This window comes from Lonchura striata, chromosome 13 (genome assembly GCF_050655825.1).
Source record: "Lonchura striata isolate lonStrDom1 chromosome 13, ASM5065582v1, whole genome shotgun sequence".
In the NCBI taxonomy this organism is placed as follows: Eukaryota; Metazoa; Chordata; class Aves; order Passeriformes; family Estrildidae; genus Lonchura; species Lonchura striata.
The window spans coordinates 5956444-5969002 of NC_140715.1; the positions used below are offsets into that span (position 1 = coordinate 5956444).

At 36.8% G+C, this 12559-nt stretch overlaps 1 protein-coding gene across 1 annotated transcript in view; it reads right to left on the reverse strand.

Moving 5' to 3' along the window:
- The window catches only part of DOCK2 (dedicator of cytokinesis 2), a 158896-nt gene that overhangs the window by 129139 nt on the left and 17198 nt on the right, over positions 1-12559 (reverse strand). Inside the window, exons 9-21 of the mRNA XM_021531902.3 lie at positions 12189-12270; positions 11542-11677; positions 10949-11024; positions 9896-9972; positions 9434-9559; positions 8467-8591; positions 5969-6067; positions 4496-4568; positions 4317-4420; positions 1971-2154; positions 1771-1868; positions 723-812; positions 321-421 (exon numbers count right to left, since the gene is read on the reverse strand). Coding sequence (XP_021387577.3) covers positions 321-421; positions 723-812; positions 1771-1868; positions 1971-2154; positions 4317-4420; positions 4496-4568; positions 5969-6067; positions 8467-8591; positions 9434-9559; positions 9896-9972; positions 10949-11024; positions 11542-11677; positions 12189-12270 — 1371 coding nt within the window. The remainder of the gene's footprint in view (positions 1-320; positions 422-722; positions 813-1770; positions 1869-1970; positions 2155-4316; positions 4421-4495; positions 4569-5968; positions 6068-8466; positions 8592-9433; positions 9560-9895; positions 9973-10948; positions 11025-11541; positions 11678-12188; positions 12271-12559) is intronic.

A 12559-nucleotide genomic window follows, 5' to 3' on the forward strand; every position in this document is an offset into this window, starting at 1 on the left:
AGGCCAGGGATGCCAATGGAGAGCCTTTGCAGCAAAGCATATTTTGATAAATTTGACAGGATACAGGTGAAGTACTCAGACATAACAAAATCCAGATGACAGAAAACAAATGCCAAAGCATCATTTAACCCCAAATCATTTGCTATGGGTTCATTAATTCCACTTATAATCAAATGTGTCTCAGAGGCAGCTAAGCAAACAGCAGCATCAAAACAACAGTCACCATAAATTACATCAGAAAAGTCACAAGCAGGATTTACTTCTTTTATGTGATGGTGGAGGTTTAGGAAAAAAAGAGAAAGAAGAGAAAACTAACTTACTTGTATGCCAAGGTTGCACTAAAGTGTTGTTGTATATATGCTTCCAAAACAGTGTTAAAGTGCTGAAACTTACGGTCTGCAATGAGCCCTATGATATAGATCTAAAGAGAGAGAAACATAATTAGCCAGAGTCACATTGCAAACTTAAATATTCACTTTCTTAAAATATTTCTGGTAATTTACTCTTTAAGTTTTTAAAGAAATTTGTTTTTCAATCAATGAGTAATACTCCTCTATTCTATAAAGACATATAGACTCTATAACACTCTATAGAGTCTTATAGAGTCTATAAATCTCTATAAGACTAATTCCCTGAACTGAAAAACCTGACAGTTTGTTCAAAATTCTAAGTTGTTTTTTTTTTTTAATCTGACACATAAATTCATTGGTACTGATTCTTACCAGTGCATCAAAGACAAGGATGTCATACTCATTACTGTGGGAATGTTCCATCATGATGTTAAACAGGGCATCCAATGTATCCTGGAGAAACTAGAGGGCGTGAAAAAACAAACTAATGACCAATTCAAATTGAAAACCTCACAAGAAAATTTTCTGATAGTAGACTTGGTTTCTCCCAGGTTACCTTTACTGAAGGTTTTAGACTGAGAAAACATTTCCCAGGGTTTAGGCTCTAGTTTCTTTAGTTTTAAGAACCTGCATCCTCAGATACATAAGCAATCAATAATACATGCTTAGCTCAAAGCTTACGGAAAAGATAAAAATAGAAATGACAAAACTTGTTAAAACTACATTCCTTAGTGACACAGATTAGTGGTTGCTATTTTCACATATATATGCTGATTAAAAAGACTTTTCCTGCTTCTGTGGTCTGATTCAAATTCTGCACTAAATCAAAGTATCTCAGTGACTTGGGACACAAATCCTTGGTTAAAAAAATCAACTTCTCTTTCTTCCTCTTTTTTTATTTGATTCTTATTCCTTCTCTCCAGAGACATCTAATGTTTATGCTTAAAGACACAAAGGTAATAGGATATGCCATTTTCCAAAATACTAACAATTTTTATTCATATACTCATTAACTTAAGAAAGTGATTTGTTGGGTACATAGCACTTCTTGGATTTAATATCAACATGTAAGTTAATATTAAGAACTGCAAAGAAAGTAGTAGGAATTGTTTGTGATACTTCAGGTAGACAAAAGGAAACAGATTAATAGAGATTGTGGAAAATATTTTATCATTACTATCTTCATCTCCTAGTAAAAATCCTGGAAATCCCCCAGCTCAACAATAGCCAGTACAAGAGATGTGAAAGTAAAAAGTAGGAGGAAAGCTGGCCAGCCCTGTGAAGGATCATGCCCAGGTACTGGCTTTCTTGCTCCCTCTAATGAAGGGCTTTGCTCACGTCCTTTGCAAACTAACAAAGGCATTATGTATGAAGGGGCCTGAAATATAACTATTATTAGAATAAAGATTTAAAGGTTTACCTTCACTACTTCCTCTCCATCCACAATCTTCAACTTTTCCAGGTTCTCCTGAAGCAGCTCTGGCTTCATGCGCCACTTCAAGAGACCCAGCAAGCCCACTAATAGAAAATAAATAAACAGACATTAAAATCAACAATCTGATTTATCAATTTGTGCAAAGGCTTTCTTTCTGAACTCCCACCTCTTTAGAATGTACATACCATTCTGAGTTAACTTGGTAGAACAAACAAGAGTTGAAATGTAAAATGCATCTCTTGAGCTGACTGAAAGCCCCCCAACAATACTTGAGCTCCTGACTAAGGTTGCTCCCTTGTTTTCCACGTGCAGACGTGTAGAAGGCAATGTCAAATAAGCACCAGCATCCTCCATTTTTTTACTGTCCCCCTGAAAAACAGCACACCTTTCATTACATATTTCACACCCCTGGATTTAAAATTAGACTTATTTTGTACTTTTGTACTAGAGAAGTAAATAAAACTGAGGTGCAGGAAGGGACTTTGAGGAGTGACATCCCTGGCAGAGTGAAAGCAAGAGCCAATATCTCATTAAAATGTTGGTGGGTATGGAACACTGCAGAATATTGAGCATCACCCTGAAGACTGTACACAGCATATAGACAGCATGATTATAATATCTGCACACAATTTCAAAAAGCAGAAAGCAGGACTGAGTAAGGAAAGAATAGCAGCACTATTTTGGTATCCTCATTATAACTTCAGACCTAGACCTTGAACATTAAAGATCAGGGCATGGTAAGATTATATTTTAAATCAGACAGTATCCTGCAGTAACTAAATGGCATAGAATATGTGCTTTTGTGTAGAAGGAACAAAACTAGAGAGCCAACAGAGATTTTTGCCTTCTCTCTTTCATCAACTTCTGTGCCACAACCCTGCAGATTTTCTGGGTCTTCTCTTAGGATTCCTCAGACCGAAAAGAAGTCTTAGACAAAGACAATAAAAATCATGCTTCTCACTGTTTACAGAACACAGTGTTTCTTTAACAAAATTCCAGAAAATTTCTGGAGTGATGATGTTGTCACTTAAGTAACAAGTGATGATGATGTCACTTAAAGCTACAGCACTGTGACAATATATGATTCAATTGCAGACCTTTATTCTACAACTGTGGATGAACAAGAAGCTGCAAAAACCATTATCTAGAAAGACATTTTAAAGTTTTTCAGTTTTATCTGGTTCAGTGGCTGCAGAGGTGCAGTTTCTACTTCATATCAAAGAGGCAAAGTTAAAAATTAACTATAAGAGACCTAGACAGACAAGAAGCAAAACCTCTCTACAGCAAAACACACAGCAGCACTAACATCTATGATTGTATCAGGCTTTCCAAATAATTAATTCCCAAATTTCTTTCTGGAAGAAAAATAAACGCTTGAATGCCTTCTTTTTGGACAAGTTAGACAGATAATGGGAAAAAGATGAAGTTTTGATTCAAAAGTCTCTCAAAAATATCCAATTCCTAAAGACTAAATGCTACATTTAAACTTAGCAGTTTTCAAATTACTTATTTTGAGAGGCCAGGTGTATGACTGCTTTAAAAACTTACAGCTTACAATTACTGTTTTTAATACTAGAATAGGCAAGCATATGTCAGAAAATCTGTCTGTTTCTCACAGCCATAAAGTAGGTCAACTCCATTTAGCATTTCTCATCCATGCTGTCACTTCAAAAAAATTACTGAGCTGATGCAGAAATGAATTAGTTGGTATTTCACAACCAACATTAACCACACAGTCCACAATTTTCCTTCTAGTCTCAATATTTTAAATGATAGTTTCAATGAAGAGAAGATAAATAACTATATGCTGCCATTAATCTCTTTTGGCTTGCCTAAGCAACTTGATTTAGTTGCATACATCTCACTTAGTATTAATGACACAGCAAACTTGTTTACTGAGAAGAATGCTGAGAAATAACTTAAGTTTCCTTTGTACTGGAAGTGATTTCTGGTTCTTAGTTCCTGCTAGACACCATTCTCCAAGAGGGCAAATAAAACAAAAGTCAAAACATCTGTTCCCTGCTTCCTTCAGAAAGTTAAAGATGCTGTTTCCAGCCACGACCAACTAAAGCTATTTTTCACATTGCTGAAACTTTCCATTTTGTACCTGAGGAACTACACAGCAGCTTAAAACAAGCATTTTCCTAAGATAGCATTCCCAGATTATTCATGAGATAAAGAATCCAAATGGATCAAACACTTCCCATATCCAGCAAGAGGGATGGTACCCACCCAAGTACAGAGCTGCAGCACAACTTTCTTTGTACTACAGAAGGCCAAAAGCACAAATACCAGTAAAAAGAGTAATCATCTCTCACTGTGCTAGGATAAGATCCTTGTCATTAAAATGCAGAGCAATATTTACTGACAATGGAACAGGGTACACCTTTTCATTTTGTTCAGATGGAAAACACAGTATTATCTTTGATAGAATAACAACATCAATCTAGCACTAAGCAAATACAAAATACAGTCAAAGGCAACAGTGTGAGAAAAGACGTCTTGTGAAAGAAAGAAATCTGAGCCCATACCTTTAGGACTAACAAATCATGGATGCCATCATGGAGAGTTGTTCCATCCTCCTTCATTAGTCTTATGTAGGCCATTGCAAAATTCTTTTCTCCCTTATCTTTAGCTGAAAAACAAAAGACTTTGGGTGTACTACCCATCAATGAATTAAAAATCACTAAAGTAAAAATTCCCTACTTACACTCCTGAGTTGACCTGTGCCTGAACATGAAGCGCAGATGGATCCTCTGCATGTCCTCAATGGGGACTGCTACCTTTGGTAAAATCAGAACATAATGAGGAGGGTTATGGGAGGTGGTTTCACATGTAAGGAGCCCCTGTTTTAGAATAAATAAGCCCCACTTATTCTGCTTGCATAGTGCCTTTCACAGGCCATTTCAAAATGTTGAGCCTGATCACAGAAGCAAAGTGGGGGCTGGTAATCAATGATCTGTTAGACTTTGCTCAAAGTCTGGCACCAGCAAAGAAATGAAGCACAGAACCCAGTGAGTTAATGCACACAGGTGCTAGAAAACAATCACAGTGCAGTCCTACTGCTCACTCTTTTAACCACAGAAAATTAAACACCTTTGCACTATGCAACTCACACATTTCAGATATACATTGACAACCAATTTATTAAACCACTGAAAAGGGTGTGAAAATTCCAGCAGAATAAATTGATGATATTTTTGTGATTAAATTTAGAGTAAACCCTTGATAAGAATCACAGGAACTTGCAAGTGCTTTATTCTTTCTTCTTGAGGTCAAACATGCAACAAAAAAAGCCAGCTGTGTAAGGGAAAGCACAATTTTTCATATTATCAAGTTTACAGTTCTAAAGGTATAAGGACTTGCACACCTTTGTGTGCATTTGCAACTTCCCTTCACAAATCTTACTGAACAATGCCTTAATATTAACATGGTTTTCAACAGGATCTGCTGTTAGTGATCCTGTACATAAGATTGAATTATGAATAATTTTTAAAAGAACCTAATATAATAAGCAATAAAAAGAATAGGTCAATGCTTTCAAAGCAACAAATAAGCTTCTGTTTGAAATGACACTTCCATTCTCTCCCTGTCCTTCACCATCACAGGTTAACACACATTAAGGCAATAATTGCAAGTTTGTCATACATGGCTATTTTGTCTTTAAAAAATCATGCAAGCCTGTCACTGCTTTTTAAGAGCTGTTTCTGGCAGCTTCTGGGCATTTCCCAATCACAGACATTAAAGCTTGATTAGGTAATTGTTAGTAAGTCTCTAAAGAGAAGCAAGAGAGCTTTTTCTTTTTGAAATCAGAAGAAGGGGTTGGTGTTTTCATTTGGGTTTTGGTTTGGTCTTGTTTGTTTTTTATTTGAAGCTCCTCATGTCCATTGTTTCACCAAAATAGAACAAATGCAGTATTTCATTTTTGATGAGCCCTGTTAGGACATAAGGTTATCTAAGATGATCTCATTTGTTTTGCTGAACAAAACCTACACATCACTTTCTAGGCCAAATTTCAAGCCTCAGTGACCATGTATCTCTAATAACTGATGTATGACTAAGGCTTCATGCTTCAGCTGTAGTCAGGGACAAGATGGTTTTTGGAGGAAGCTGATGCTGTGCAATCTTTCTGTGTGAGGCATTAAGAAGTGAAAAAATAAAGTGGAAAGTTTCCACAGCATACCTTCAGTGTCTCCATCCATCGTGGCTGCTTGACCTGGTAGTAAACAACAGATCTGTACTCGCTCACGGGCCGGTCCCCGGCTCCCAGGCACACTGCGTTCTTACAGAAAGAGGGAACAAACAGTGCTTAGTGCCTTGCTCATTTGGGTACATTTTGGAGCAGTTTTGGGTAAATTAACTTCAGCAAAACCAAAAAGTCTCCAGAGAGCCTCTCCTCAGAGTCCCGAGCCGGGAGCTCCAGCCCGGCCCTGGGATGGGGCTGCGCTCCCGCCCTCCCTGCGGGTTTGATTTGGACGTGGCATCATCCACAGTTAAATCATAATGACAGCACAAACACTGAACTATCCAAGCCTGTGAACGCAATGGAAATAAGCATTTACCATAATCTACAGGTACAGCCAGTGTAATTGCATTTTACAGGGGTCACACATATTGGGCTCTAAAAGATGTGTGAAAATCATAAAATCTACTTGATTTCTCCATCTGATGAATTTAAGTAACCAACAAGTCATCTCAATTAGTAGAAGAAATATAAAAGGAAAAAAACCCTAAAAATCTAGATTCATTATTCTGTTTATTTCTCCATTTATTTTAAAATACTTTCTTCTAGCAGAGTCTCAGAAGTTCTAGGCCATGCACCAGAGGTGACCTCCAAACTGGACGTTGTAGAGGCATCAACAACAAACAATTAGGATTTCCCATTCTTTAATGTGAAAAGATTTGATGAGCTTCAAAACTTGTGGCTTTCCTTAGTGAGTCTGTGAAGATTTGGGCTGCATCTGTCTGGTTTGACTGACTGCAGCTGAGCTGTACATGCAGAGTAAAAGTTACTGCTGGACAGGGATGCACCAAGAGCCTGATACCTGCCAGACATGAAACCCAAGTCCCTGAAGGAAGCAAACATTAAATTCTCTACTGAAGGCATAGATTCAACTAATCCAATCCAGGCTGCAATAACTGCTGCACAGGTGCAATAATCCTGCTGAAAATCCAGTGAATCTTAAAAGTCTGCTCCAAACACCAGGATGCCCTGTGACCAGAAGGGTGTGATGCTGGTACCTGAAGATGATTTGTATGGTCTGGTCAGAGGGATTTAACTGCAGAAAGCAATGTCTCATCTGCCTGAGCAGAGATTTTTCAAGGTTTATGCACCTACTTGTTTGTCACCTCTGTGACATTCACTTAGAAATAAATCCTATTCCTTGTAACAGTAAATCAAGGGCTAGCTCTGCAACTGGAATTAGTTTGATACCTGAGCAGAACCAACCAGTTTCCTGTGTCATGAACACATACCTGTTATGAGAAACCTTGATATAAATTCATGGGTTTGAAAGTCTATTGGTCTGGGGTATCTTTATAGGCTAAAAGGGAAAACCAACCACTTTTATTATTACTTGCATTCAACAGAATTTCAATTACCTCCTCAAAATTGTTGCTTAAATATATCCAAGGCATATTACCCACAGAAAGCAGGTGTGACATTTCACCTCAAAGACAACAAGATAAATTCACTTTCTCCTAAGATTTGCAGAAATTCTGTATCTGCAGAACTGAGCATGCATAATATTGGAATGCAGGATTTAATGCATGGTAATAGTTTTTTTTTCCCTAAGGAATATTTTTGTTTATATGTGATTAGACAGAATATAGAATAGAGTTAACTTCTGTGCATGCAAGTCATGGTCAGGTACTGTCATAGGTACAGGCAGTATTTTGTAATCAGGACAACAGTTTGTTGTGTGAACCTTAAACATTATGTGGGATTAGAATTTTCTTTACTCAAGCTTTCAATTTACATTTTAAGCAGTTAGTTGCTGCTCATAAACAAGTCATGAACCACAGAGTTCTACTCCATCTTTATTTTAGCTCAAGAATGTCTTTATTATTTCACCCTCATGATCTCAACTCTATAAAGCTCAGAAAATAGCAGGTCAAAAATCCCCCTGAATACCAAACTAGTGATAAACCCTAGGGAAAAGACAACTAATCTTCAAAATGGGAACAGAGAAGCAAAAAGACACTGTAAATATTTATGTTGCATATGTAATTGTTGTCACTAATTTCATTCTTTGCCATGTACTTAATTCAAGCGACAGTGACACAGACTTCCTGGCACAAATCAAGCATTTGTTATGGAGCAGAAATGGTGCTTCTAACATTTCAGTGTGCAAATTGCATTCCTCTGGGAATTTCCTCAAGAAAAACCCTAGAGTAAGAATGCAGTAATTGTCAGAATCAGCACTTGTTCCTTGGCTCAGCTAAAATAGGTCATTGAATGTTATTCCTTGTTACATTTTTATGCAAGATTTTTATAGGGCTTTAATAGGTTTTAATTTTTTTTAAATCATAAAACTTATTTATCACAAGATGTCACAGGATGACACAAGGAAATTGAGTTTTTGAATAGGGGTGTTTTATTAAATGTGTAAGTTAAGCCTTACATCAAAAATTCAGCTCAAGTTTCCATGCTCCCCATGGCAGAAAAAAACGAAAACTTACTGGCAACACTTTTCCTTCTTCATCACAGACACACATTATCACTTCCACGTTTCTCTGAGTTGTTTTATTGTATTTATCAAAATCTCCATACAGCAATGTAATATATATGTCATTTCTTATATCTCCTAAAAGAGAAATGGAAAGGTTAAAAAGCAATTAAAATGCTCTGAGAGCACAGGATCAGCTGAACTACACATGAGTACCTCACTGTTAGCTGGGAAACAGATAAAAATGTATTATTTTCCATCTGAACTGAATTTTTCAGTTCTTGATCTTTGCTAAGGCAAACCTAGGAGGTGAGGAGAAGCGATGGGAGCTCGGAGTGACTCGGTGCAATTCTCGTCCTGCCCCGACACCTGCTGGCGACGTGGTGGATGAGCCATTAGGAATTTTCCCAAACACTCAGCTCCCTCTCGCGAGGGAGCCTCATATTTTTAATTCTCTCCTCTGAACGAATTCATATGACTTTTAAAAGGATCGAGATTTTACTTGAGTTGGGGCGAGGGAGTTTTTCATTGTTTGTTTTTTAAAAAGGAGCCCCGGCAGACAGTGAGTGATTTTCACTGGAAAATTTCTTGCCATACATACAAATGAAATAAAGACATTTCACATTGATTTGTTTGTTATTATTAAAGGACAGCAATAACTTACAATAAAAACAAGGTTCATGTAAAATTCAAGTGACATCCACCATAATCTACTTGCAGGATAAGAACGTTATGTACAGGAGATAGGTTTATCCTTCACTATCTGGATTTTATTTTTCCTGTTAAAGTATTAGAAATTACTTTCCAAGGATCTTACTATTTTATATAATAGTGAAATATGTGAACAAAATTTACCATGAGTGAATTCTAAAGATCCTCTGAGTTAGCCATTACAGAAATAAGTAAGGCAGCAGCTGATGCTTATTAATATAGAGAATGAGAAGAAATCCCTTCCTATCCCAGAACAAATCACTTCCTACCTGGCATGATTATTTCAGGGAATCCCAGCTTTCTAGCAACAACAGTGGTTCTGTCTACAAGGTGTGGGTAATCCTTTCTAGTCTGAATCACATCTCCAACCAGCATTTTCACCGTTACCCACAGACCTATGAAGTGCAAAAAAAGAAAAAAAAAAAATTCATTTTTGGTAGGAAAAAAAGAAAAATCTGTCTTCAGATGATTGCCTCTTCTACCCACCAAAACAGGGATAAGAATTAACTTTCCCCACTTCCTGTAGATGAAAGTAAAAGCTCTGTTATACAAAACTACTAATTAGTCACTACTAATTTAAATGGCCCCTAAGATTCTGTAACAAACTCATGGTTCCTCAATTCCAGCTTCAAAGCTGATCCACCTCCATGGTGGTACTACAGCTCCAACATAAAATGAAGTTTCACAAAAATACTGTTTTACTGAAAGAATATGATAAAAATGTACTTTACCTTGTCCACCACTGTCTCCTTTTGATGCAGTGATTTTGCTTAGGAGACTGTGCAAAAAGTCATTCTCTGCCACTACCCTGCAGAGAAACAGCAATGTCTGCTCAGGAATTAAGTGCTAAATATATCAGACACCATTTAGAACATAAGAGACTAACGGCCTCAGTCTTTGTAGCGTTGCCTGAGTGTGATATATTTGGTATTTTTATTATCTCGCTCAACTTGCAGCCCACTCACATTCAGTTGTGTGTACACGGAAGTAAGAAAGATTCACTCAACTGACAAGAATGATATTTTGTGACAGTGAATGCACTCACCAATGTGCCACTCCAGCTCAGTCCACTTTCCCTGACAAATATCCAGATAAATGAACTTGGAATTTTTGTCAGCTACTTTTGAATTAAAAACAAATTCACACATAGCAAACATGTTGGGTCAAATTGGAAACAAGTGAAAAAATAAACCAGTGTGTCATACCTGGGTCTTTCACAATTAAATTTACCTTCCATAGTACATAGCAGCAGTGCTATGTAGGACACACAGAGTTATTTCCAGTATTTTCATTGGTAGCTCTGCATTTGATCTGTGAACATCACATTTTTAGGCAGCTAATCTGGCATTTTTTCTGAAGATAATATATGATAATTCTATTACTTTTTAAAGGAAACACTGTTTTTACTCAGATTTTTCTCAAATTCTAAACAGACACAAACTCAAAATAGTCGTTATCCTTGCTTGTAAGTGTCACTTGTAAATATTTGACTTGGGTATGTGAAGTCAGACACAGTACCAGCTGTCTGAAGGAGCATATTTGTAGAATTATTCATTAATTTAATGTGCTGTGATACCTCTGTAAGTCTTAAATGCCATTTAAAGTCATACCTAAATAATTAACACTATTGCAATATAAAATTGTTAAATAATTAACACTATTGCAATATAAAATTGTTAAAGGAAAACTTTCTTATTCTTTAACTATTTCACAGCTTGTTACAGGAAGAGAGATAGATAAATATTTTCATTCACATATAAAAAGTATATCTATGATGCTCTTACGGATGAAAGGGAATGAAATGCTGCTTCTCTTCATCGCTTTCAGATTTTCCTTTTATGATATCTGTAATATCCATGACTAAAAGAATAAAAGAAAAATCATCAGAACATAGAAGAGCATTTCAGAATAGCTTCTGTTATCTATGAACATTGTGCCTCAAGGTAAATGTGGATTTTTCAGCAGCAGGGCTGGGTTTGTGGGGCAGAGCATTTTGTGCAAAGCCCACACTAAAAACATGCTGCTGTGGAGAGAGAGGGAGAATTCAGACTAACTTGGGAATACAAGTGTCAGAACTTTTGGGACATAACCACTGATTTTATTTCATCTGCAAGGGAATCTGTAATTAAATTGGTTCTGTGCTTTCACTCACACAGCTTGGCACTCCGTGAATAATTAGGAAATTAAATTCAAAAGCACATTTAGGACTTCAACTAAAATGCCCATGTAAGTGCAGTCTACAGACTTCAAGAAGTACAGAAACCAATTGATAAAGCTGATGAGTATTCTGACATGTCTTGGTAGAGATTTTAATAGTCCAGGGCTGCAGAAATCACTGATCTCCTGGCTCAGCCACAGCCCAGGGGACAGCAGGTACCTGCCACGCCGAAGGGCCGCCGGAGCCCTTGTGTGTATTTCTTGGAGTTACTGTCCCTCAGGTCCATCCTTCCCACTCGCACTATCTGGCAAACTAAATAAATTTTGTCTCTGCTAAGGTCTTTATTTCCAAGATCCTAAGATACAAACAGAAAAGGATCATAGTGTTACTTGGGTAAAAAGCAAGTTGTGAAATCGGAACAGGACCTGGGCAGTAACAAACTGAATCTTAGCAATCATTGGGGGAAAAAAAAGTAAACAAGAGACTCCCAAACCAAACAACCCCTCCAAAAAATGAACAAACAAAAAAATCTGAGCACACCAAAAGGATGAAAATACTGACAGTTTAAAGTCTGAAAAAAATATAAGGTAAGATAAATAGAATAATAACAATCAAGAGATACAGCAGATAAAATTAAATAAATCAAGTCATCAAGAAATTTATGAGGCAGCAAAATTATCTGAAAAGAGGCCACTGAAACACTGTCACTGCTCTAAAGAACTTAGTGATTTGTCACCTTGCTCTATTTCTGGTATTACCTCTGCTTCCTTCTTCATCTTGATCACAGTTTATGAGATCTGACAGTGACCACAGAGAAGAGAATTTCATTTGCAAATCCAAAGGAAAGTAAACTGGAAAACACTTACTGTGAACACCACTTTAAGATTGTTGAGCATATCAATTTCCTTTGGAAAGCCTAGACTCCCCCATCTCACCAAGTAGTTCTCACTGTTTGGAAGATAAATATCTTACTGTCAAGGGATTTAAAAATTCTCCCTTTACACAGTACAAAAGTTGCATAACAGACAGTCTGTGGTGATGATTCAAATTTAAGACCAGACTAAAAAGACAAGAAAAACACTACACAAGTATCAACAGTAAGTTTTAAAAGAGTAGCCTGAGCATAACAAAAATGGGTACTTTTTTTTTGAGGCAAATTTACCATCGTCATAGTCTGTTTGATGGGAATACTCAACAGAATCTTAATCTACCCAGAAATGTATAAATTTAATTTCTT